General features: G+C 44.6%; 1 protein-coding gene across 1 annotated transcript in view; it reads left to right on the forward strand.

The window, feature by feature from the left end:
- Positions 1-824: 824 nt before the first annotated feature.
- Positions 825-26171, forward strand: part of ASPSCR1 (ASPSCR1 tether for SLC2A4, UBX domain containing) — a 51301-nt gene continuing 25954 nt past the window's right edge. Inside the window, exons 1-8 of the mRNA XM_075518954.1 lie at positions 825-1206; positions 1306-1361; positions 2404-2515; positions 7419-7519; positions 15741-15798; positions 16621-16694; positions 17449-17860; positions 24785-24924. Coding sequence (XP_075375069.1) covers positions 1108-1206; positions 1306-1361; positions 2404-2515; positions 7419-7519; positions 15741-15798; positions 16621-16694; positions 17449-17860; positions 24785-24924 — 1052 coding nt within the window. The 5' untranslated portion in view covers positions 825-1107. The remainder of the gene's footprint in view (positions 1207-1305; positions 1362-2403; positions 2516-7418; positions 7520-15740; positions 15799-16620; positions 16695-17448; positions 17861-24784; positions 24925-26171) is intronic.

Genomic DNA, 26171 nt, shown 5'->3' on the forward strand with positions numbered 1-26171 from the left:
CAATCAACATTTTTCCTTTTTTCCTTTTTTTGGCCAGAAGAAATGGCTTTCGAGGGCAGCGGGATGCTGTAATTTGTCTTACCACCGGTGTCCTGGTTGTGACACTGTCTAGACACTCAGCTGACAATGGGAACGTAGTAAGATGCTCCCCTCCTCTCTCTGAAATGGGGTCGTTGCGATAGCTTTTGTATTCTGCCCAGGAGCACCTTTCTCGTACACGTAGGTGTTTTCGGAGTTACTAGTCACCGACATCGCTGCTTGGTGAAGAGGCAAGAGCCTAAATCTGCAGAGGAGATTTCTTGCCATAAATTCAGCACGCGAGTGCCCAGCCCCCCCCCCCCCCCCCCCCCCCCAGCCCTTCGGGCTCGGGGCGCGGAGCCACCGGCGCGTAGGCGGCTGCGGGGGGTTGCTACGGCCGTCGCCAGACAAGGTCCCCGTACCACGAAGGATCTCGTTTATCTCCTCAGGGGTGAGGCGACTGCGCGTGACACCGGAAACCCGACGGAAAACAACGCCTGGTCAACAGCGGCCGGCAGTGCCGGCTGTTCTCCCCTCCGGCTCTCCGCAGAGCTGCGGGACGGCGGCGGCCGCGGCCCCGGGACTGCGCCCAGCTCCTCGCCCAGGCCCCGGGAGCGCCTCCTCTTCCCGCGACCGAGCGGGGAGGGCAGGGGATCCCCCTCCGCCCGCCCGTCCCGCTCCCTCAGCCAGGGAAAGAGCTTGTGCCCTGGAAGGCGCGCCCGCTGCACGCTCCCGTGTCTGCCCGGCATCCTGCACTCGGCTGCCCTGCCCTCGCTCCCAGAGCCGGTGCAAACCTCCCACCCGGGGAAGCGCAAATGCCGCTCCGCCGGGCTGCCGCGGGCAGCCAACTCCCGCCGCGGCCGCCCAGGTGCCGGCCGCGGCCCCGCACAGCCGCCTAGCCCGTCCACGCCTCGGGCCGGCTCCGCCGGGCCGGGGCTCGCCCGCGCCGATCCCCCGCCGGGGTCGCCCGGCCGCCGCTCCGCTCCGTTCCGCGGCGGGGCGGGGCGGGGCGCGGTCTGCAGGCAGGGGCGGCCCAGGGCCCAGCTCCGCCCCGGCCGCGCGGTGGCCGGCGCCGCGGCGGGAGGGAAGATGGCGGCAGCGGGCGGGGGGGGCGCCGTGGTGTCGGTGCTGGCCCCCAGCGGGCGGCGGGTCACGGTGCGGGTGGGGCCCGGCACGGTGCTGCTCCAGGTGGGTCCGGGGCGGGGGCGGCTGGCGGCGCGGCGAGGCGCGGCGCGGCGCGGCGGCAGGGCTGCGGGCCGGCCCGTAACGCCTCTGTTCTCTCCGCAGATCCTCGAGGAGGTCTGCAGGAAGCAGGGCGGCAGCCCCAGCGAGTACGGCCTGAAGTGAGTCTCACCGCGGGGCCGCCTCCGCCCTGCTGGGCCGGCGGGCGGCCCGGGCCGGGCCCGTGTGCGGGCCTGGCTGGAGGCTGCGCCGCGCCGCCGGTGGGAGAGGCCCCGCCCGGCCCGCCCGCGGCTGCTCTCCCGGGCCAGGCGGGGCCCGGCGCTGCCCAGCCGCTCGCCGCGTCGGCGGCGAGGCGGACGGCCGGTGCCCGCGGCCTGCCCGCGGTCCCAGCGCGCTGCCGAAGGCCGTCCCGCCGGGCCTGCTCTGCAGCGAGCGCGGCCGGGCCTTGGCAGGAGCGGGCGTGGGGCTGGCGGGCGGGTGTCCGAGAGGGGTCCCGGGGTCCTTGAGCTGTTCACCGAGGTCAGTCTTCGCTTCAGTCCTTGCCACAGCTCTGTGGGTCCTGTGTGGTAATGCACGAGGAAATTGTTCACGGCTGTCCCGGGGGAGACAGGGATCCACAGGCTACGGTTCAGATTGTTGTCCAACAAAGTTATGTTGTTCAAATTAATCTCTCCCCATTTCCCCCTGCCAAGTTCCCTTCGCTTTTGGGATAGATACCGAGATTCTGTGTAACTTCCGTGAAGATGTCCCTCCCCACACGTGCGCTTCTGCTAGCTCACAGACTGGTAGGACTCTTCTCTCCTGCCTGGTTGTTTGACCGTGTACTTTCACGGTATCATAATCAAGAGGTTATTTGAGTGGCAGTAAAAAAAAGTACCTTTTTATTTAACAGTGAACACAAGGCTTGAATATGTATTCAGGTGCTGTTTATCTCTTAAAGCCTGAGGAGGAACATATATTTGAGTATTTTATCTGTGACCACTACAAACTGCAGCTTTTTTGGTATGCAGAATAATTCTTGTTGATGACTGTTTTCTGAATTACCGGTTGTGCATGGTTGAATTGTGCTCTATGGCTTCTAGTCAGCCCGCGGGGAATTCTCTTGCTTAATACCCGGGCTTTGCATTGTTGCCAGTCCCTGAAGCGATCTGGAGGTGGCATAGGATGGTTCCTGGTGTCTTCATGGGATGTGTTCTTCTTTAGGTTTCAGAGGAGTGTGTTGGATCTCTCTTTACAGTGGAGATTTGCCAGACTGCCCAACAATGCCAAGCTGGAGATGGTGCCGGTTTCTAATAGAGTGGGAATTGGAAACACGGTATGTTAATTTCACAATGTGACCTGATTTATTCAGTTATCAGTCGTGCTGGATATGATCTCATCTGATCTAATGAGCAAGAGTATGGGTAGGCTTGGACAATGCTTGAGCGGAAGGCCACCCAAAGACTGGTTGAGGCGTGGTGGAAAATGGTAATTTATTAGCTGGAAGTCTTTGCTTGCAGTCTCTATGATGGTGGAGTTCCGGCTGTGTGCTGGAGGATAGGGAGATCTTTTGGGGAGCTGAAAAACTAGAGTCATGAATGTATAAGAAGTTAAACGTTACTGATGGCTTTGCACAGTAGTTGAGCTACTAACTCAGTTCCCTTTCCTAATTTCTATTTCAGTTGCTGTTGTCTGCCTCTGGATTTTGACTAAAATCTCAAATTCTTACAGGATTCTGTGTTGCTTCTTTCCTAGCATTGCTGTTCACAGTGTGTTTACACAGCTTTAGAATTTTTTGTGATGTGTGCTGTGTTTAGCAGTTGCCGAATGTCCCTGTTGAGTATAATTTGCAAAGGGCTTACGGATGCTGTGTTCTGTAGGAATTATTGTTACATTTAAGAGATTTAAAAATCTTTTATGCATGTCATTATAACAGCTGGAGGCATAATTTTTAAAAAGATGCATAGATGTTAATGAGCATAAACATTTTATGTGGTAAAAATGACGTATGAATGTATTTAAGTAGCCTGGGAATGAAAATTAGTCTATCACTAACAGTCATCTCTCTTCTTACTGACTTCCTCATGGAGTTTCTCAATTTTTGTGAAAGTTGCAGGCCTATTAGTGCTAATCTCATAATGTCTGTCTGCCAAATTGCATTAGTGGTATTTTGTTACAGGCAGTTGCCTTAGCTGTCACAAAGATAAACTGATACATACATTGAAAAGTGAACTTTGTAGTGTGAGAAGGTTTTGGAATCTCTGCTCTAGTTCACTGTTGGTGCACAACATAGTTTTGGGGGTCACTGATGTCCATGTTTTTCTTTGGAAAACCTCCATGTGCTTTGTTCTGGCACTAACGTTTTCTTTCTGACTTTGTGGTAGAAAGAAGTTTGTGCTCCAAATGACGTATTTGGTTAAAAAAAAAACCACAAGCTGGTAGCATCTGCTTAAAATTTTCAGTTAAAACCAGTTGTGATGGCATGGAGTTCGTCTTCCAGAGGAAAGTGTTTCCATTAAAATGGTACAGTGATGACTTTATCTGACATTTGCAGCCAGTTTGGGAGGTATTGTACTGAAGGAAAACAGTGATTTTAAAAATTTATTTATTTATTTTCTTTCCCAAGAAGATATATGCAGCATATCAGAAAGGGTGAGAAGGACTGTAGGAGAGGGCTTATAACATGGAATTGCTACTTTAGATCACAAAAGAGAAGAGCTAATGAAAGTTTAAGTTGTTAGTGTTTAGTTGTACTTCAACAGAAGAATCTACAGAAATGAGGCTTCCCTTGGAGTACTCGTTGGTATTTTATGGAGTTGAGAAGATGTAGCAAATATGCTTGTGAAGGGTGCAGTCTAACAGAGTTGCTGTCCCGTAAACTAAGAACAGAGATTTCACTTGGAAGAATTTTACACACAGGATAAGAAAATACTTTGCACAAAATACAACTGACCAAAAGAATTCCCTGCTACAGGGAACTAGTGTCGAATACTGCAGGAAGTTTAAAACAGCTGGATAACTCTGTGACCAGAACTGACACTCGCGTTATGCCATGATATAGTGGCCGTTGAGATGCGGACTCAGTCATGCAGGCCAGCTGGAGTAGTGTTGGGATGAATTTCCTTCTGTGCCTTTTGTTATTGTCTCTTTTATTGAGCTAATGTGCACGGAAGTAGGTGTGCTTTCCTGTGGTGCGTTGGCAGCAGTTACCCCTCGAGACAGAATACAGGTTTTGATAAATTGTGAGTTTGTTCAGCAAATCTGATATTTTAAAAATAGAATGCTTTTGGATTTGCCTTCACTTGTAAGAATCATTGATTCCTGTAAGACAGTTCTTTAGTGAAAAATGGAACAAATTCCCGTTGCGATGGCAGGTGATCTAGGGGTGCCATCAGTACAGTTATAGTGTTAAAGTTGTTAGTCTTTTGTTTATATATTTGTAAACTTAGAAGATAATTGGCACTGGTATCTCTATTATTTTATATAGAGCCTGGGATTTTTAAAAAGACTTTTCTAATTGACTGAATATGACTTTCGTGACATGCTTAGCTTTGAACTGTTGCCCAAAAACTGATGCAACTGGTAGTCTGAATTTCTGGGCTGGATTCTTATAGAATAGTGATGTCAGCTGTCATCACTGTGCTGTAGCTGAGAATAATCTAAGGCTTGTCTCCAGCACAGGAGAAACCAGGAGGTTGTGTTAGCGGTGGGATGAAACGACTTAGTTCTGTTGGCTAGTTGTTGATGATGCCACTGTTTCCTGTATGTCGAAAAATTCCTGTCTCCAGCAGATCACAATTTGCAGTCCTGCAAGAACTGGTAGGAGCTGAGGCAGATGACAAACATATTCCTCCAAGGAAATCACAGTAGATTGCTGGAGTGTGTGGTGTCTATTTTTTCCCATCTCTCTCTTCCCCCTCCCCCTACCCTCCCCCCCAATACTCACACACACACGTTCTCACAGAGAGAGAGAGGATGCACTCAGGTTGTTGGTAGGGACACATGAAAACACAGAATGAAAGAAAGCTTCTGTTGATGTCCTAGGCTTATGTCCTTCTCAGACTTTTGAATAAGGCTAATTTCTGTGGACTTCAGAAAACCATAGTTGACTAGAGGCACTAGGTGCTATCTAATAGGGACCTTTTTTTTTTTTTTTTTTTTTTTTTTTTACTTTTCTTTAGATGGGTGAGCTGATTGGGAAAACTTAGAGTTACACATTTTGAAAAAGAAGGCTGAATATTCTCTAAAAGGTAAAGATAACACCTGAAGTGCTCTGCCATTCTCCATCTCTTGGTCAGCTGCTGGATTTTTCCCTTGGGACTATCAGGAGTTTGAAGTTCTTCAGGACTGTCCTCAGGGTGTTCATTTTAGCAATGCCTTGGATTTTTTTGTTGGTGGGTTTTTGTTTTTTTTTTTTTGTAGCAATTCTCTGAAGAATATGTAGGATCTGCATGAGCACCTGCTAATGAACGTGAGTGTTCACATTCCAGGTTGGAAAAGGCCTGTGAGAGGCAGCTAGCTGTCCTTTGCCTTTTTCTGCAGGTGTTTAAGAACTTGATAACTGAATGTCCAGAATTATTTTCAAGATTTTTGATTAATTCACTCTTAAATTGTATGTCAAAATTTTGTGGTTAGGAAGGATTAGTGAGTTGCAAGTTACACAGGTAGTCTCTTTGGACTGATGATAGTTGGTTAGGTCTTCAATAACTCAGAGAGAGATTTGGACTGTGTTCGTTGTTTCTCTGTGTGGATGTGCAAGTGTACTGTTTGTTCTGCCTCAGAGAAGTTGTTCTGCAAATTGATGCTTAAGTCGACAGAGCTCTGGGTTGGTGTTTTAGTTTATGCAGTTGCATCAATCCTGTCTGGGTTACTGGAATTCATTTTGTATAGCTGCAAAGACCCTTGCTGTAAAGTTTCAGCTCGTGTAAAACAGAACATCTCAATTGCTCATGATGACACATTATTTGGGACGCTTGCATTGGCCTTTGTCTGAATATGTTTCAGTTCAGGATATGGAAGGGAAGAGGGGCCCAAGAAAGCTGGTTAATACTCAAGGATTGCCTCCTCCATGCTCAAGAGCGGTCCATTCCAATGAATAGGAAGTCAGGCAAAAATGCCAGGATGCCTGCATGGATGAAGAAGGAGCTCCTGGCCAAACTCAAACACAAAAAGGAAGCCTACAGAGAGTGAAAGCAAGGATAGGTAACCTGGGAGGAATAGAGGGACCTTGTTCAAGCATCCAGGGATGAAGTTAGGAAAGCTTAAGCCCAGCTGGAATTGGATCTGGCCAGGGACGTCAAAGACAACAAGAAGGGCTTCTTTAAGTACATAGGTGACAAAAGGAAGGCTAGGGAAAATGTGGGCCTGTTGCTCAACAAGGCAGGGGACTTGGTTACACAGGACATGGAAAAGGCTGAATGCCACCTTTGTGTCAGTCTTTACTAGCAAAACTGGCCTCCAGGCATCCCAAGTCCCAGAGACCAGGGGGGAAGGCTGGAGCAAGGAAGATGTACCCTTGGTGGAAGAGGATCAGGTCAGGGAATACTTGAGCAAACTGAACATACATAAGTCCGTGGGCCCTGATGGGATGCACCCATGAGTGATGAGGGAGCTCACAGACGTCACTGCAAGGCTACTCTTGATAGTCTTTGATCGATCATGGCAATTGGGAGAAGTGCCTGAAGACTGGAGGAAAGTGCATGTCACTCCTATCTTCAAGAAGGGCAAGAAGGGAGGACGCAGGGAACTGCAGGTGGGTTGGCCTCACCTTGATCCCTGGGAAGGTAATGGAGCAGCTAATCCTGGAAACCATTTCCAGGCACATGAACGACAGGAGAATCATCAGGAGTAGCTAGCATGGATTCAACAAGGGGAAGTAATGTTTGACCAACTTGATAAGCTTCTATGATAAAATGACTGGCCTGGTAGGTGAGGGGAGAGCAGTGGATATGGTCTACCTGGACTTCAGTAAGGCCTTTGACACTGTCTTTCATAAGATCCTCATATATAATACTCATATTCATAGCAGAATAGAACTATTCTAAATATTAATTTCTAAAACAATCATTTGAATAGTCTGCGTTTTTAACTAACATAATCCTTTGCAGCAAGTGTTTAGAAGGAAGTCATGTTTTTTTGTATAGCAGGTTCTAGAGATCCTTGAAATATTGAAAAAAGTTGTTGTGAAGAAAAAAGTTTTCACTCAATTTTCAGATTAATTCAGTGTATTTTTCCTATAGGTTCGGATTGCATTACAATTAGATGATGGCTCCCGTTTACAAGACACCTTTCTCTGTCAACAGACTTTGTGGGAACTTCTCAACCATTTTGCAAAGATCAGGTGAGCAATGCAGTGGGAAAATACTTGTTTGGATGGATCTCTGCATGACAGCAGTTAGTTGTTATGGTGATCCAGCTAAATCCTGCAGATTTATAGAATTTGCATTTATTTGACTGTGGTTTTTCCTTTACAACACAGACATTTGCCTTTTCCTTGGTCTTTCAGATTTGACACTCCATAGTTTCATTATTTTTTTTTAATCCTGGAGTAGCGCTCCTGGTTCAGGGCATAAACCGGTAACAAATGGCTAAGGCTAGGAAGAAACTATAACTGGATGTATTGCTGCACCTTTTACACAAACTTGTTTGAAGTCAAGTTACTGCCAGAGTTGAGATGGTAGCCTAGATTATCTTGATCACCAGTATTTCTGTGCTGCGGTTCCATGTGGTGGAGGGGGTTCTTAAGCGAGTTGCTATTGCTTTTGAGGCTTGCTGTTGTGCAGGTTCTTCAAGGAAATCTGGAACTCTCAGCAGGCTAATGTGGAATCTTCAAAAGACTGATTAGATCCTGATTAAATGGAAGAATTTCTGGTTGTACATTTATTGAATACATACATGGGTTAGAGTCCAGTCTACATTCAGTGCTTTCTTTTGTCTTTAGATTTGACTTAAAAATACTGTATTGTTTTGAAATGTCAAGGTAATAAACTTTTCTCCAAAGACAGTTCTTTTATTTTTGTCATGGCTTGGAAGATGAAGCCTTGAAGCTGTGACAGCCATTCTGTTCTGAACAGAATTCCCAAATTTCATTTTTTTTCTGTTGCAGTTGGCTTTACCTTTGTCTTGATAAAATGTTTTTTTCAGATCCTGTGTTTCTAGCTTGTTCTTTCTCTTACATTCCTCACCTTCTGCTAGTTGCTCTGTTGCATTTGAATCTCTTGCTCATCTGTACAGATGCTGTGCTGTGGTATTGTGCAGGTTGGGACTATTTTTGTTAATTTCTCAAACCAATTAAATACTCATCTAAAGAGACAGTAGCTTTCTGCATCAAAACTTTTGAAGTCTCCAAGGCTGTGGTGCTAGAAAAGCTATGAAATGAGTAGTCAGTAGTAAGGGTGATGGAGTAGTAGCATTCAGATAAGCTCAACCTTTTAGGGTACAGTTACAGGATGCAAAATGATGGATTGTCACCTGTTAGCTGAGCCATAGTAATTGACTGGCAGGTCAATGTGGCGGGTATGTGTTAGTGCTAGACTAACATGTATGAGCATAAATTACTTCAACTGAAGTTTAAAGTTGCTTGTTCTACACTGAAATTGAAATAGCCTAAGAAGCATGGTTCTGGGGTTGAATTGGCTGACATTATCTCATTAAGTCAGGGTTGCACAGTTGAATTGTGTGACTGGAGTTGCTCCGGAGCTGTTTCCAGGGTAAGGAACTAATTCTTCCAGCCTCCCAATGATGTGCTGTTAGTTTTCTGCTAGCTTAGCTCCCTGACTGGCCCATAACAAGATCAAAGGAGTGACTAGTGCTGGCCCAAGGAAGGGAGTTTGGATTGGGGGGGGGGGGGGGGGGCATCTTCCATGTAGCAGTAGGGGACTGAACAGTTACTGCTCACTTCCTGCCATCCTGTCTAACTCCCCTCATACCGTTTGTGCAGCTTTATGTGGAATTAGCTTAAGTAGCTGACTCAGGTGAAAAATAGTATTTTTCCCTATGTTATCTTTCAGGTAGATAAGTTTCCTAACCCAGTTAAGGGTTGTTTCTTATAGGCAGTTATGAGAAGTGTAGCATGTCTGGAAACAAGGATCCAAAAGGAGGAAGCAGCAGATGGGTAGGAATGGTGTATGTCAGTTTTTCTACTCAACATTTTGTATCATCAAACCATAGTTTGAGGAAATGCTTGAGGCACTCTAGTGACTCTAAAGTGATCTAAATGAGTCTTACTTACCATTCTGTTTTTGTCTTTAATGGTCAGGGACCAGGTCTACACTATGGCATTTACTTTTACGTCAAAAGGGGCAGTCTTCATGTAGATGCTAGAGAGGAAAGAATTTTTTTTCTTTTGATCGAGGAAAGAGGTAGGCAAGAAAAGCCAGGTGTAATTTTCCTGGGTGTTTTAAGGCCCCTCTTGTACCTTACTACATACTTTGTGCCCTCTGGGAGGAGAAGAGTGCCTGTTGCAGTTTGGGAACTGGTAAACTAGTGGGGTGGTAATTATGGACAGTGACAAATAGCTTTTGTGTGGCTTTCTCGCACATTAGTTGGTTATTTCTTTGGTTTAAATGTGGAGCTTTTTACGTGATTTTTCTCCTTTGGAGTGGTTTTATTTGTTACAGGTTATTGTAATGCTAATAGTTAACGAACATGCTGCTCTTTTTAAGATTCTAACTGCTACAGTGTGCTAAGCATTACTAACGTCAGTTCATAAGACACAGCTGGACTCTTCTGCCCTCTGGAAGCTGAGCTCAGATGTTTGGATGGACTTTGCAAACTTCTGATTAAGTTCAACAAGCAGCAAAGATGCTGTGTGTGACTTAATCACAAAACAAGCTGGATCTATAGCCATCCATATAGATTTCATGGGCTGTGCTGCTTTTCAGTGCGTATTGACTCAGTTGACTAACTAGTCAGCTAGTTGTTGACTTTTGCCGAATCCTTCCTTTGACTTTCCAACTGGAGACATTTTCCTGGAATGCTCAGCTGCTCTAAGTGCGTGAGGGGAAGTATTCTAAATCCACTGGAATTTCCCCCGGGTTTCCAGCGTCCATCTTGGCTAATTGGGTCTGAAGAAGGTCTGGAAGCTATTGTAAGGCCGCTCCTCCTCTCAGCGTGCGGCAGTCCTTGCACAAGATGTTTACAGGCCCTGTCAGATCACTACATGAAGGAATCTAATCTGCTTGCCGTTCCCCTTCTGAAGAACAGCACATCAAAGAAATGACAGTGTGTTTGATGTGTGTGCTTGCCTCAGTGAATGCATGTAATGGATTAACAGCAGCTGGAGGAGGAGCCTGCTGGCTTCCAAGAGTTACACAAAAATAAGTCTCTGGGGGATCTTTCCTTGGAGTCTGTTCTGCAGAGACTGATTGAGGGCACAAGCGTTGTATACCCTTTTAGCATTAGGCCTGGGAGAACTGTTGCTTTCCTGTCTCCCACTCTTGCCTGTCTGGCAGCTTCAGCAGCTTTGTAGACTGTTTTACATAGAAGTGATTGCAGTCTGGACACGTGAAGACAGTTTGACTCTGCTACTTTTGTGGTATCACTCATTAAGTTCAGATATTTTCCATACATTTTTAGAAGGCTCTTCAATCCAAAGAGTTGCTTGGATTGAAGTGGAAAGCAGTTTTGGAAAGGTGAATGAAGCTGGGTTGTGTAAGTCAAATTGGTTTGCTCTCTTATGGGTCTGTGTTCCACTGTGTCTTGGCTTCTCCCCTCCTAAAGGGTGATCATCTACCTCTTCTGATAGACTGGCAACTTGACATTCAAGCTTTTATCCCTCTGGGCTGTTCTGGGCCTTTTCTGTGATTCTGAGCTGTTTCCTCCATGTCTCAGCAGTCCTTTATCTTTTGTGCACTTTTATCGAGGATTCCTGTAGGGATACAGCTGATCTTTATTGGAGGCAAAATCCATTGAAAATAAGGTAGGGATGACTAGCTCTCCTGGATTGCCTGGAAAGGTCTGAGCGCACATAGCCTGCTATGGTGTGCTAATGGTAGTCTCTTAGGTGCTGTTTTGTTCCAATCTTCCAGTCAAGAGACAAGATTTTTTTTTTTCTGCCTTTCCTCATCAAGCGTTGGCCTTTGGAACTTACTTGGTTGCTGTTGCGAAAGGAGTGAGGGAGGTCGGAGCCTGGGTCCTGAATCACAAGATTGTGCTCATTCTCTATTAGGGACTTAGTCTCTTGATTCCTGCAGAGCATTGTGTACAGCTTTCTGTCCTTGACAGAGAATAACCAATTGCAGAACTGCAAATGGTGACAGACCTGTTCTAGTCTTGTTTTGGTTGTTCATCTTGACTTAGAAAGTTAACTGTGTTTCATAATCTGAAGCTTGAATGTAGTAGTTTGGATGCTCTGGGTGTGTCTGTCACTTTCTGCACAATGGGATTTGGTGCGGTGGCTGGGAGAAGTGTTCCGAAAGAATGGTACCTCAGGACTGTACACCCCTTGTGATGTGTTGTGGCTGGTCTGGAAGTAGTTCTCAGCCCCTGACTTCCCTAAACCAGACCTGACCCTCAGGACTGGTTTTACAGGTTACTCTGGATTTGCTAACTCTAGCAAGTGGAGCTTTTCAGTTTCATTGTGACCTACCTTGTCCCATATCACCATGCTGTTGCATGCTTTCTTGAGAAAGGCTTAAGTTTTAACCTTTAGATCAAGATGGGAGGTAGACTGCTACAATTAAACCAAACAGCAGTCTCAGTTCTGGTCTGTGCTTAACAGGTTTGCTCCCCCACATCCTCCAGCTGGAACTTTTTGATGTGCTCTTGCTCTTGCGGATTACTCAAGGATTGAGTATCATAATTTTCCAAGTGGCTCTCTCAATCCTGAGTGACTTCTGGTTCCAGCTATTTCACTTGCATTTCATTGAAGCTGAGTTTTGAGTCTAAATGTAAATGTCCTTGATGAATTTTCCCGGAACTTAACAGCTATTTCTCTTCACTTTCTACTCTGTAGGCTGGTTGACTCCTTCCCCATTCAGCTTGTTTTATCACTTTGTGCTGGGCTAAATAGAGTAATGTTAAAATATTATGTAAGACATTGATTGTATATATATTCTTCTAAGCTGCTCATCTGTGATGTGTTTTGGACGTAATAGAAAGACTACATGAGGATAATATTGGGAAAGCTATTGTTGTTAAGTAACTTTGAACATTATGATGATACTTAAGATTATTGGAACCACTGCATTGAAAGTAGTAAGATGCATCTGGATATGCAGACTCTTGTCTTCTGCTGTGCAAGCAGGTTGCTGAAGTGCTAAGAGTTATTTTCTTTCCTTCTTTCCTGAACAGAAAGTGTTATCCCTGTCTTAAGGTGGTCTTTCCATCATGGTTGGGTTTATTGCATGCCTATTTGTGGACTTACCAGCTATGAAGTAGAAGCCTTTCTAACAGCAGTAGTCAGTGTGGCCACAGCACAGACATACTATGTAATGTACGCAGTCACTTCAGAATTAGGTGCTTGGTTGACTGAATGGATTTTGGCTATTACTTAAGGGATCCTTTTCCTACATAAACCCTGGTGATAACTTTGTGTTCGGTAATATTGCATCCCAAAATATATATATTTAAATTACAAGATGCTGAAGGCAGAATGTTTTAAGTAGTGGAACTCCGTTCATTAAACTCCTTTACAGAAAAAGTCAGAATGAACCTAGCCTTAATCACTGACATCCTTTTCTTATAGTCATTCCCTGTTCCATCTCCCAGGTATGATGCTCACAAATTAAAGCACAAGATAGAGAATGAGTTCCTGAAGGTACAAGTGATAGGTGTAAGTGATGCACTAGATATAAGCAGTCTGAGTTCCTGCTTAAATTTTGTGACACTTGGACACCAAGTTGATGTATGTTTTGCATTTATATGTAGGAGAATGTGTGGCTATGACTGCTACTGCAGAATTACAAACAATGCAGAGAAATGATTGAAGTAGAAATATCTTTCCGAAACTTCTAATTTCCAGTGAAAAATACTGAACTTCTTTCAGGCTGCCAGGGTCCTTCAGGTTTTGGGTTTTTCTGTGAAGTTCACTGCAGAGACTAGAATCTGGTGACTGAAGAGGCAGTTAAGTGCCTCTTCCTCTAAGTCAGTGTCGTGGTTTAGCTTCAGTTGGCAACCAAACACCACACAGCCGCTTGCTCACCCGCCCCCCCCCGGTGGGATGAGGGAGAGAATCTGAAGAGCAAAAGTAAGAAAACTCGTGGGTTGAGATAAGAACAGTTTAACTGGGGAAAAAAATACTATAATAAATTGTAATGAGAAGGAAAACTAACGAGAGAGGGAGAGGAACAAAACCCAGGGAAAAAAACCCAAGTGATGCAACTGCTCACCACCCGCTGACTGATGCCCAGCCCGTCCCTGAGCAGCAATCGCTGCCCCCGGCCAGCTCCCCCCAGTTTATATACTGAGCATGACGCCACATGGTATGGAATAGCCCTTTGGCCAGTTTGGCTGTGCCCCCTCCCAGCTTCTTGTGCGCCCGGCAGAGCATGGGAAGCTGAAAAGCCCTTGACTAGTGTAAGCATTACTCAGCAACAACTAAAACATCAGTGTGCTATCAACATTATTCTGATACTAAATCCAAAACACAGCACTATGTCAGCTACTAGGACGAAAATTAACTCTATCCTAGCTGAAACCACAACAGTCAGTCGTTTGCAAAGCTCCTCATGAGTTCAGTAGTTAACACCGGTGTAATAGGGCATCACATGACAAGTCGACTTCAGGAACTAGCTTCAGCCTCTTTTGTCAGAGGCCTCAGGAGATGAGCAAGGATGTGTCACTTTACTGGACTGTCAGGTGGATTTCATTAGCTGATTTGCAGAGAGGTGATTTCTCTTCAAGTCACCCAAGATGATGGGTGATTGTTTCCTGGTGGGGTGAGGCATAGAGGAAAGCTTCCCCCCCCCCCCCCCCCGAGACTGGACTCTGGAGAGCACTGAGATCAAGGGAGTTTACCATGAGGAAGAATTTCAGCTGTTTTGCTTTTGACGATAAAACAGCTGTTGCTGTGCAGATGGTATATACCAGCTCCTTACCAAGGGGTGTCCTGGTGCCACTGAAATGACAGAGAGCTCAGGACAGAATGTGCTAACAAGAGCTACTGGAGTGTTGTGGAGAAGGATAAATCTCATCAGTTCTCATTGTGTTGATGGGGAATATCCTGGGGCAACTTTCTCACCTTTTGTTTTGTAGTTTCCCCTGCTAAGTTAGGCTGAAACTTTTTGAATCTAAAACTTTTGAAAAAAATGCTTGTGAGAATTCAGCCAGTTATCTTTCTGAAACACCACTGTCTCAGCATGGACAGTGTTCTTCTGGTCACCTTTTGCCATTGGTGTGCTTGGGGGGGGAGAAGCAAATTATTGTCCTTAATTTCATGTTTTACCACGTTCTTGGCTGATTTAAGTTTGAGTTTCACTTTGCTGAAGGGGAGACCAACACGAAAGAGAGTTTCTTCTACTGTTGAATCTAATTCTGTCACTGATTTCAGTGCTTCAGTGTAATGTACTGGTTAATTCTTCAAGGCTTTTTAGTTTTCTACAGACATCTGAGGTTTCCTTGCTAAAAGTGTTAGTCCTTCCCCCCCCGCCCCATTAAGAACACCCTGTTGTAGGGTTCTCCCCATGTGCTCTCTTTTGAAATTGCATGATCTTGGGTGGATGAGAACTGAGACTTGCTGTGACAGGCAGTGATTGTCTTTTCCCTGTCTGTCTTTGTGTTTGATCAAGTGAATATGTAATAAAGCTTCTCTTCTACTTGAGTGCCTCAGAACTGCTTATCTAGAGGAAAATGGGAAGAGTAGCATCTTACTATTTTTTCCCCTTCTCTATGCTAAGAGTCCTTCACTCATGTCTTCCTCTGCAGATGGCCTGTCAGCAGTTTGCATCATTGCTAATATGTGTCCTGCCTCACTGAAATGCTTAAATGTGGGTTGATCTTCACTTTGTCTACTGCGGAAGCCTTTCCTTTGGCTTTGTTTTGTCCCTGCTCTCCAGAGTCTGAAAGCTTCGGCTGTTTCTGTTTTCTTTTTTTTTTTTTTTCTATTTTAATCTGTCTGATACAAAGACAGGCAAATTCTTTGTCCTCAGATTATTTGCTTTAGAGCAGTATTTCATTCTGTTTGTTGCTATGCATACATGGAAAGAAACTGACCTGTCCCCAAGGAAAGTACAGTCTAAACTGTAATAAACTATTTACTTAGGTAAGGGATTAAAAAGAGCAAGTATTATTAAGTCAAGTTCCAGATTGGATACTGAGGCACATGATGAAGAATGATGTGCTCAAATTTATCTAGTAAGATCAAATAATTTCAGAATTAACTTTAATTATTGCTCCTATGTTTTTAAACTTCCAGGGCTGTGTTTAAGGAACAGTGAATGCATTGGAGCAAATTCTTTACCTAATGTCTAATATTGACTCTGTGAACTGTGTAATGGTTGTTGCTGGAGGAACATGGAGGAGAGTGTTGCTAGCTAATTTAACTTCTTAGTATTGCTCTACATTTGGTTTTGGAGGGGGTAGACTGTTCTACAGATGCTGCAGTATTTTGCTCTTTATTGCAGGGAGTTTATGGAACAGCATGGTGAATTCTCTCCAGTCTGTATTTACATGCGAGATGAGGTAGGTCAGCAAAGTCTTCTTAACTGTCTCTTGTCCTTCTGTCCCTAAAAAATAAGAAAAACTCAGCTCTGCTTTCCAACCTGGAAAGTGCTTCTTTTGAACTTTCTTGAGAGGGGAAGCAGAAAAATGTTGGTCTTTTCAAAGCATGACGTGTCTGTATGGAAAAAAGCTCTCTTGGAACGTAACCCTGGGCCGTTTAGACCTCTGAGCCCATAAAATGAGCTCAATGACCTGTTTGTGTTTTTCTTTCCAACTTCTTTTAAAGCTCGAGTCAAAACAGTGGTTTCATTTTAATAAATATTTGCTTTTCTCTGTGTTTTGATCTTTTGCTGTTAATGTTTTGTTTAATATTTTGTATGTGCGTATTATGGAATTTGCTCTCCCTAGCTGTCCCCTTCACTTCCCACTGACCTCTGTGGACAGATCATCTTTATTCTGGAGCAGGTCATTACAAGCAGATGGGAGGTGTATGTAATGAGATTGGCTGTCTTTCAGCTCTGAGATGTTGCCTGTGATTTAACTTCTGACATAAAAATAATGCTTTGCTGAGGTCGGATCCGATTTGGATGTATGTATGGGATGGGAACATATGTAGGTCATCTTCCCTTGAGATCATTTAATAAGCAGTGAATTTGGTAAAGCAGTACAGGTGAATACAGATGGATTCAGGTCTCATTTCCAATGACAGAAAGAGTGTGTTTTGAGCTGTTTCTGGTGCTGTGTGGTGTTTGTTTTGATACAGGCTTCTTTCTAGAAGGAGCACTTTAAATACTCTCCCAGGTAGGCAGTTGCCATAATTACTTTCCTCTGTTTTTGTTGCAGGTATCAGGAAAAGATGCTCTAGAGAAGACAACACTGAAGTCACTGGGCCTGACTGGAGGCAGTGCCATCATCAGGTTGGGAGGAGCAAAGCTTGGATTCTTTATTTTTCCTTTTCACTCTGGTGGTGAATTTGTTTTGTTTCAAATACAAAAAAAAAAGCATGAAAAAAAGTTCAAAAAGACAAACATCGCGCCACTCGGTAATTATTGCATTTGCCTGTTTATCTGAAACTGCTGCCCAGATGTGCTTCCCACAGCTGCAGATGCTGGCACTGACCAGTCATGTGCAGATTAAAGGGGCTTGTTTGCTTCTCCCCCCCCCCCCCGTGAGTGAAACATACAATTCAAAGTTAAAAGTCTCTCTGAGAGGACAGTCATCTACCACTTCATTCTTCCCTGCCTTGGATTTCAGGCATTAAACTCCTAGTCCCTGCAGTGCCTCCTGCTGACTGTTTGGGAGGGTGAGGTGGGGGACAGTGACAGCCTTTCTGTGATCTTCTAGCCAGTTCTTTGCAGTATATACAGAAGGCAGGAGTGATTAGAAGCTGTGCTTTACAACTGACTGCTGTTTTTCCTGGAAGGCAGTTTTCTTCCTGTGGAGCGGGTAGTTCCTGTTCTGTTTTTTTGCACAAACCCCCGACCCCCCACCCGTAACTTCAGAGCAACTGGAGCTTGTTCTTTGTGAGTGTCTGGAAGAAGCAGATCATTAAATTAGGGGTATATTTGAGTCTAGCTGTCGTCTTTGTGTCATGGTCACATTGAGAATGGGGAGGGTAGTACTGCTAGGATAAATGATTTTGTTTTTATTCCTTTTGGTGTTTTCTTTAAGAGTTGTCATGAAGAAATGCAGTTCATCTGGTCAGGAGGAAGCTGCGGGTGCCACGGTGCAGTGTAATGAGCTGAGAGTGGATGTGCCCCTACCTCAAGCAAACACATTCCCAAAGGACTTGGACCACAGGGATGTGGCCATGTCTTTAAACAGCTGCACAGACAAGCAAGACTCGATTAGAGAATCTCATGCCAGCTTGGAGGAGCTGTGGCCTTCCTCAGAGCCCGAGTCTACCCCATTTGTCCCTTTTTTTGGAGATGGACAGCGTCTGGGGGACTCTTCTGTAGCTGTACCATCGCTTGGGTTATATATGCCATCTTCAAAGCTGCCAACAACTTTTTCCAGCCCTGGAGGCCCTTCTAAGCCAAAGAAGTCTAAGAACAGCCAAGAACTGCAAAAGGAGCAAGAACAGGTAAGGGAAAATTTGTTTGCGATGCGGGCTTTTTTTTTTAATTCTGCCTTGCCCGAGGCTAAGCTCCTATGAGGAAGAAGATGTTTCCATATTTAAGACTTTTTCCCCATTGTATAGGGTTAGGTGCCTTGGTGACATACAGTTCTTGGGTACTGCCAAGAGTTTGGTAAGGAAGTATTGCGTTTTGGACAGTTTACTGTAGGAAATATGAAGGATGGGAATTTAAGAATTTGCTATCCAGAGGGAAGCAAAGCTTTGAACCTTGAGGTATCCTTGATGAATGGTTTTAATGGAGGCAACACAACTACATTAAAAGCACAGTCCAGGAGAGCCTGAATCTCTGTGCCTCAAATTAAATGCAAATTTAATTAACAAATGCCCACTTTGTCACCTGAGCCTAGGTACTTGTCCTTGTTTTAAAAATTGTCATCTGCTGTGTACTCTTGCTAAAGATGAGCAGAGTTTGGTCAGACTTGTGTTTTATAATACCCTGAAGGTGCTTACTGCTTGTTGTGACTCGCTTATCTCCCAGATCACACAGAAGTTATAAGCTTGGTAGAGTTTTACATATGGAAGGCGATGACTTTTCTAGCTTGTTGTAGGATTCTCCTAGGAGCAGAAGCAGTCTTAACAGGTTTGCAACTTGATCCCATGAGTTCCAAGATCTGAGAAGATGGTCAGTTTCTAACTCCTAGGTTGTAAGGTGTGCTCAGATTTCTCATCTGAGCCTTTCTGTGGAATGTGGAACTCCATAGTAAAGCTATAATAAAAGCAATATCCCATGCTGGTAGTTGCTAACATCTGCTTCCTCAGAGTTCCTTCTGCCTGTGGTCACTCTAACTTAGTTTAACTCTTTCGGTGACATGTGTGGTAGAATGTAAGGGGTATAGATCTAGGAAAGGAATTTTCAGCTACAGTTGCATCTTACTTGCCAAGAGTTCGACATTTGAAAAAAAACAGGTCTGGACCTCTTCCTTTCAGTCTAGTCCCATCCCTTCTGTAAGTCTTTATTTTCTTAGTATTGTAGACAAAGCAGAAACCTTCCATCCTTTTCCTTTTCTATTTCTGCTTGCATATGGAAGTGTCTTCTGTCTTGCTTTAAAATATCCTGCTTCTTAAATAAAGTCTACCTGTCTCTAACCCTTTTCCCAGAAAGACAAATTGCACATCTGTCATCACTGTTGGTGTCTCTGAAGTAAAACTGTATTGGTTAAAATTAAAAATGCTTTAGCCCATGTAGAGATACCAGAACTGATGGCTTAAGAGTGCTGTGATGCCATCGCAGAATGGCGTTTGAATGATGTTAAGTATGCTTTCTGTAGGGCAGCTGCATGGAATTGAATGCCTTCAGCAAGGTTGGACATGTCTGGCAAGTAGCGTAAAATGAAGTACAGGAGGCATTAAATTCATAACTTACTCCACTTTATTGCACATTGGGAGTTTCACATCCTGGACTCTCTGTGAGCGGCTCTTTCCCTTGCCCCTTCACTGCACACATCATCACTAGGGCTGGCTGTAGCGTTCAGAGATCCCCTTCATTGTTTCCCACTCTTTAGTACCTCCTAGAGTTGGAGTTTTGTGTTTATCTCTGGTTCTGATCCAGCCATGGGATTAAACAATGGAAAGCCCTAAGTAGAGAGAAAGGGAGCTCAATCCAGGAGGAATTTGGCAAGACTATGTGTATGCTCTCACGCTGATGTAGAGATTCCACCTTGGTTGACTTCTTTGTGGTTGCAGTCCATTCTTGATAAGTTTCTGAATTGTTTAGGAGCAGAAGCTAGACCCTGGAAGGACTCTGGAGCTGTTACAAAAGTAGCAGAAAGAGGCCTTGCCAACCCAGTGGTGAACATTTCAGTATATTAGAAACATGTTGGGTCCATCTAATCAATGTTATTTAACCTTTTGGAACAAACCCTGAGCATGGAGAACTAAACAGTAGGCTGGGTGATTTGTCCAGTCTAATGTGTTGCTTACTTCAATCACAGTGTCACCTGTGAGGGATTTGGAAAGAAGGCGTTTCAGTTGCGTCTGGGACGGAAGGAAGGAAGGAAGGAAGGAAGAAGTGCGACGGTTTGTGGTGGTATTCTTCACCAGCCTTGTTGTCCACAATTCTCTGTATGCTGGGTGGAGAGACAGAACTTTATCATTTTATTGGCTACAGCTTAATGTGAAGTTGTGTTGTTGGGCACAGAGCTGAACAGCAGCGGCCTAAGGACTCTCATGATCCAGCATCTTTCTCAGAATTGCAGTCCAGTTCAAACCACTCGAAGGCACTTCTGGAGCCAGCCTCCCTTCCAGTTCGAGAGCAGCCTTGGAAGCAGCTGCAGATTCTGTTGGGGGGGTTCTGCCCTTGTGTTAAACAGCATGTGATTTTGACTGCTGCTTTCAAGCCCTTTGATCTCTGGTGCTTTTGCTGCTGATTGATTACATTTTGTTCCCTCCTCCATTCCTGCCATCCTCCGCTCTCCTTGCTCTCAGCTGCAACAGCAGAGCAGGGCTAGCCACATGGCATCTGCTTTTTGTCCCTTTTCAGTCCTGAGGAAAAAACCCAAAACAAAACAAATTATTTTTAAACATCAAAGGTCCATTTTTGTAAAAGAATCTTCCCATTAATGCTTTGCCTGTGTGTGGTTTTTGAAGCTGAAGAGAGGCTGGATAAAATCTGTGCCGGCGTCCCTTCGTTTCTTGGGCTAAAGATGGTTTACAGACAGCTGCATGCTGACTTTGATGTCAGAACATTAATTATTAGAAGGTAACTTTACACCAGATTCCCCATGAGATTAGAGCTCCCTGAGGTGGTGGGGAGGAGGTGGGTCTCCAGGAAGAGCTTGCTGCTGTTAAAAGCACAATAGCCACTACTTCACTTAAAATGAAGTAAGTTTTCCTCAGCTTACCTGCTTACTTAGGTCCGGGGTGGTGACCATAGAGTGAACTGCATTCTTCCTGACACCTGGCTTTATCGCATAGACTGCAGTTATGTAGACTGCCTAGTAGACACTGCTGTGAACAGATGGCTTCAGCATACTGGTGAAGAGTGCCTAACGTCTCAACTTTGGTAGTAGAAGTAGAGACTTTGAAGAATGAAGGTGACAAACCGTAATGCAGCATCTTTGGCTCCTGAAAGGTATCACTGACAGAAATATGACAGCAAAATGCACAGCTTGCTTTCCTTCAGAGTTACGTAAGAGAAGGTAGAAACTGCCGTATGGTGGCCATTTATTATTACAGGAGATGGTTACCTTTTGTCACGGTTGCAGAATACACTAGATGTGTGGTGGACTGGGAAGCGAGTTGGTGTACCTGGTAGCCTCCTTTTTGTAAATCACTGCGGGAAGGTAGTTTTTGGATTCTGTCTGTGCGTTAGGATCGTTGGTGACACATTAAAATAAGGCTGTATTGAGAGTACTCAGACTGAGAGATGCCTAATTGGACTACCTAAGTAAGCAAATGGTAACCGATGAAGAAAGAGGAAGAGGATGATGGCTGGACTCTGGGGAAAGAGAGAATTGGTAGAGCAACAGGAATGGATACCTCTTTCTCTCTGAAGAGTGTTTCTTATGTCTGTAAGGAGGCGAGATGTATGGTTGATTCCACGGGGTGTTAAATACATGGCAGGAGAGATACTATGATATTATTGTGATGTGGCAGTCGTTGCATCCTCAGTGGCAAAATGATGATGTCTTTTGGCTGCTAAGCAGTGCGTAGTAGACACCTTGTGCTGCCCTTCTCTGATCAGGCCCTGTTGTGCAATTCTGGAATTGAGTGGCAGAAACTCTGAATCAAACCACCTGAATTATGTTTCACAAAAACTCACTCATTACAGCTCTCTCCAGAGGTCTCACTCTGTTATTGGGGGTTAGCTGGAAATTTAATATTAGGGAATTCTTACTCTAATTATGTATTTTTGCAGTCTTGTTAGACATGCACAGATCTGCTCCTTCTTCGGTACAGAAAAGTATGTTTCTTCATTTTAAGTAGTAGCTAAGTAACGTGTCTTGGTGGAAGTCAAGATATTCAGCATTCAGTGTTGGCTGGGGAAACAGACAAAATTATAGACTTAGGAGCTAAAAGGTAGCTGTGTGTCTGTGCGGGGCCAGTACAGGTATCCTGCAGAGAATTAAACGGGGACATCTTGGCTGGATGCAAGTTGGATCAAGAATAAGGCATTTATGCCTGGGAAGTAGTGAGTTTTGTATCATAGCACGTAGGTAGTTCTGGTAGGCTTGGGGAATGGCTCTAGAGGGGAAGATCCTGACTGCCCATTTGCAGTACCTTGTTGGCAATGGAGACCCATCTGTTTGAACGAAGATGTCTGGAAAGCGACGCTTGAATGACAGTTCTAACGTACAGTGGTCTGGAGCAGTGAACAGACAGCGAGGAAGAGGGGTGAACACTTAGGACTGGGATATATGTCTGCCTTCTGGTGTTCTCGTGACTTCTGATGTCTTGGCTGAAGTCCTTAGCTACTACCATGGTTTGGGCAGCGACTGACGCTCTCCCTGTGGAATCCTGCTGCTGTTAGGATTAGCTAAAGTGCTTGCTAGAGCCAATACTAAATGGTAAGTTTAGGATTTGCTAATGCAGATATTGGAATTCTCTCCATCATATCCCAGCACCCTTCACAACATGCCATAGGATATGTCTGCTCAATCTTTTCGTTTTTGGGTTTTTTTGGAAGAAGTCTATTTTCAGTATGCGTGTGTTTAGAATGAAATGAAACTGGAGATTGAAGTATACCTGATTACTGGGGAGGCCTGATTAATTCTCCTCTGACATCAATCTGACCTTACCAGGCCAGCTGCTGGCAGCAGTTAGGACTGTTGTGCAACAGGCCCTTTCCCAGAGGGTGGCTCTGCTCGCTCAGGATCACTCCTGCAGCGCTGGGCATTCCTCCCCCTGCGCCCCGGGAAGGCTGCAATCAGGCTCCTTCACCCGCTAGTTAGAGCTGACCCTGCTCAACTTTCTAAAAGTAGCCAAGGGTCCCACCCGCACAACCTCGCTCTTTTAATTTCTCAAATTACCCTTTAGTGCCCACAAGCAGAATGAACATTGCCTTGTAATTTGTGTTGTCGCTTTTGACGACTGAGGGAGACTCCTTCTGTTCCCAAGGGGCCTGTGCCTGGGGGAAGGGAGAATGGATGGAACAGATGGAGGGAGGACATTCGGGCATTAATTAGGATTGGAAAGAGAATATGAGGGAATCAGGGGAGAAGAAACAGGCATTGGGTTTGTTCATAGAGCCTAGAACTGTATTAGGCTGGCAGCTGAATGTGAAGAAGTGCTGTATTAACTATCAAAGTTTTTGTTCTCGTGGAGTTCTTCAGTCATGGACTGCTTGCCGCCCTGCATCTCCTGTAGCCTGCAGTACGCTATTCTGTTTGCTCTCAAGCTTTGTGCATTTAAACATTTCTATGATTTAAAAAGTTTGAATTGCTCAAGGGCCAGTAGGTGTAACCGCTTCCTGTGTATTTGACTCTGGTGGTGGTTTATATTCACCTACTGACACAGCTGCTGCTTTTGATCTAAGGGATAGTAGCCAGTGTCTAACCTTTTCTATATTGGGAGGGATACATAATGTCATTCTCCCTTCAGAGACAGCGAATGCTGTTTGTGTAATGGGGGGGCGTTGGGGTTTTTGGGGGTTGTGGGTTTTGGTGTTGGTTTTCGTTTGGTGGTTTTTTGGTTTTGTTTTTTTTTTTTTTTTTTTTTTTTTTTAAATAACTGCAGCCACAGGTATAGGCCAGGACACAATTGTGCTGAAAGGTTTGCCATCGTGATATCCAGCTCCCAGTTCTGGGCTCTGGAGGCAGGGGGAGCAGAGTGGCCAGGCTGCCTGTGCCCTGCCGTGCAGGTGCGAGGGGTGACTTGGCTGTTTGAGGTCTGTGCGCTGCTTCAGTGGCCTGCCCTCAGCAGCTGGGGTGTAGGGAAAGTTGCCAATAAATGTATTAAGTACCTTTATTGTAGCTAATGCATATGGTGAACTGCTCCCCTTGCATCTGTCTGCTTTACCTGCAACAAAGGCTGATTTCAGTGCTAAGCACTTTGTAAGTGCAAAACAAAAGGGTTTTCGCTGTCTAAGGGAGCTTTCTGCACACCAGAAGCCAGGTTAAAAATTTGAAACACGTACAATGAAACCCTGCTGTGGCTCAGTTCAGAGAACTCAACAGGTCAAAAACTACCTTACCCCAAAATAAAGGATTGCTCTCTAGAGTAAGAAGAAATGGAGTGAGCCCTATTTGGGAACTAATGCCATTGGTTCTGTGGCAAGAGAATGTGAAGCGAATAGAAGATACAATATGAGCCAGGAGTGCATGACAGATGAAAAACTTAAAAGGGCAGTTTATAGCCTGTAGTACGAACAATAGCACCTGTGTAAGTTGTATGCTGCCTGTAGAATGGTAAGGAATTGATTACATACCGAGAGAGTTTTGCAGTAGAGCACAGAGAGGTAGGTTACGGTTTTGGGATAGGAGTAATTTCTGAGGAGTTGTAACAAGCCTGTAACTAGCTAGAAGTACGGTTCAGCTGCAAAGTATCATTGTATTGCAAGTGAAGAGATTCCACAGCCACTCCTTGGAAAGGAGTCATCTCTCCTTACATTAGATGACTTCAGTGACTGCTGAGCTTATTACCCTGGGCTTCCTATACTGACAGTGGAGAGCAGCTAACTGCTAGGGTGTGACTCATCTGACAATATAGATTCCTACTACTTGTTGGGAAGAATTGTGCCCCAAGCTCTGTCAGCTATAAAAATTGACAACACTGACAACCTCTGTATCCTCCGTCTGATCTTAGTGGCATGAATTCCACACTAGTGATTGTATTTCAGTTTGCAAATGCTGTCCTTTTACTTTTTTCAGTAACCTTATAGCATAAGCAAAGCAATGCATTTAAGACTAATCGAAGCTCATTTTTATTCTGTAGCTTGTAGAACGAGAGCCACTTGTATGTCACCTAGACCTACTAGAACCACTTCCTGCTGGCCCAGAAGAGCTTCCTGATGAGTTTTTTGAAGTCACAGTGGATGATGTACGGAAACGTTTGGCCCAGCTGCAGAGTGAGAGGCAAGTTCCCTTTCTGTTGGTGACTGAGGTTGCTCCATATCCTTTTGTTGAGCAGAGTGACACTATGCACCTATAGCTGGCTGTGATCTCTGGGTAAAGGGTTGTAGACGAGTTACTGGGTGTGGAATTAATGATCAGCACTGGAAGTCTCTGCCCTTTATGTCATTTGAATTCAAGGGCTATGTCGTGTTCCTGTGAACCTATGTTTTTGTGTGAATCAGTTGAGCATTTGTGCATGGGATAATGGTTTCATGTGGATGTTGAAAATTTCATCGTGAAGTGTCTGTGATGCCTATGCAGTGATAAGTTTATCTGAGAACCTCAAGCTAATCAGGGATGGGCCCTCACTGAGAAAGGATTAAGAGAAAGATTCCTCCCCATATTCTGCATCTTGGGGAGTTACTCAAGGCCACTTAACACCCCACCTCTTTTTCTTTCCTTCTCCCTTCTTCTGAAAGAGAAGCCACTGCCTTTGTAATTAGATGTGCTCTTATTTGCTAAAGGCCCAAAACAGTGGTGAGCTCCTGCTGTCTGTTTTGATCTGACTACACATTAACTATTAGGAATTAAATGGATAGAATTTGTAACTTGTGATGGACAAATATATGAACACAATGATCCAGCTTCATAAGAGTAACTCCCACTGACTTCAGTAGTAGCTAGTAGCATTTTCAGCCAGTAAGAAACACCTTCTATTTTAAGTAACAGAATTAACCTTTTATTAGACTTCATCAGAAAAGACCAACTTTAAGACATTACCCAAATGGAAATAAAGCAAAATCAAACTTAGCCACAAATAAAGACATGAGAATATTTGGAACACTCACAAAGAGGAGGAAGTATAGGAAGCTGGACTAACTATGTATCTCACTGTTCAAGTAGCTTGCTGTCAAATATTCATGATTTTACTGTACTTTTATTCCAGTTCTGAACTAAAAACTCAGATTAAGATGAATTAGCCTCCCTATCACAACAGCATTTTGTTGTCTATGTGTTCCTTAAAGAAATTAATTTCATGAATGTATTTAGTTTCAGGTGGATCATACCATTCCTTTAGACATTACAAGCATTCTCTGAGACTGTGGGACAGTCTACTTTACACTGTAAACAAGTCTGAGCTGAACTTTTACTTAGAGCTGATTTTTTTCCTCACAGGCTGCTGAAATCCACATGAGTACGCAGATTGGCCTGAAAATTGCTCTTCCGCTTGTGGGTCTTGAGAATTTAGTGGTACAAATATAGGATCA

The sequence above is a fragment of the Mycteria americana genome, chromosome 16 (assembly GCF_035582795.1).
Source record: "Mycteria americana isolate JAX WOST 10 ecotype Jacksonville Zoo and Gardens chromosome 16, USCA_MyAme_1.0, whole genome shotgun sequence".
NCBI classification, from domain to species: domain Eukaryota; kingdom Metazoa; phylum Chordata; class Aves; order Ciconiiformes; family Ciconiidae; genus Mycteria; species Mycteria americana.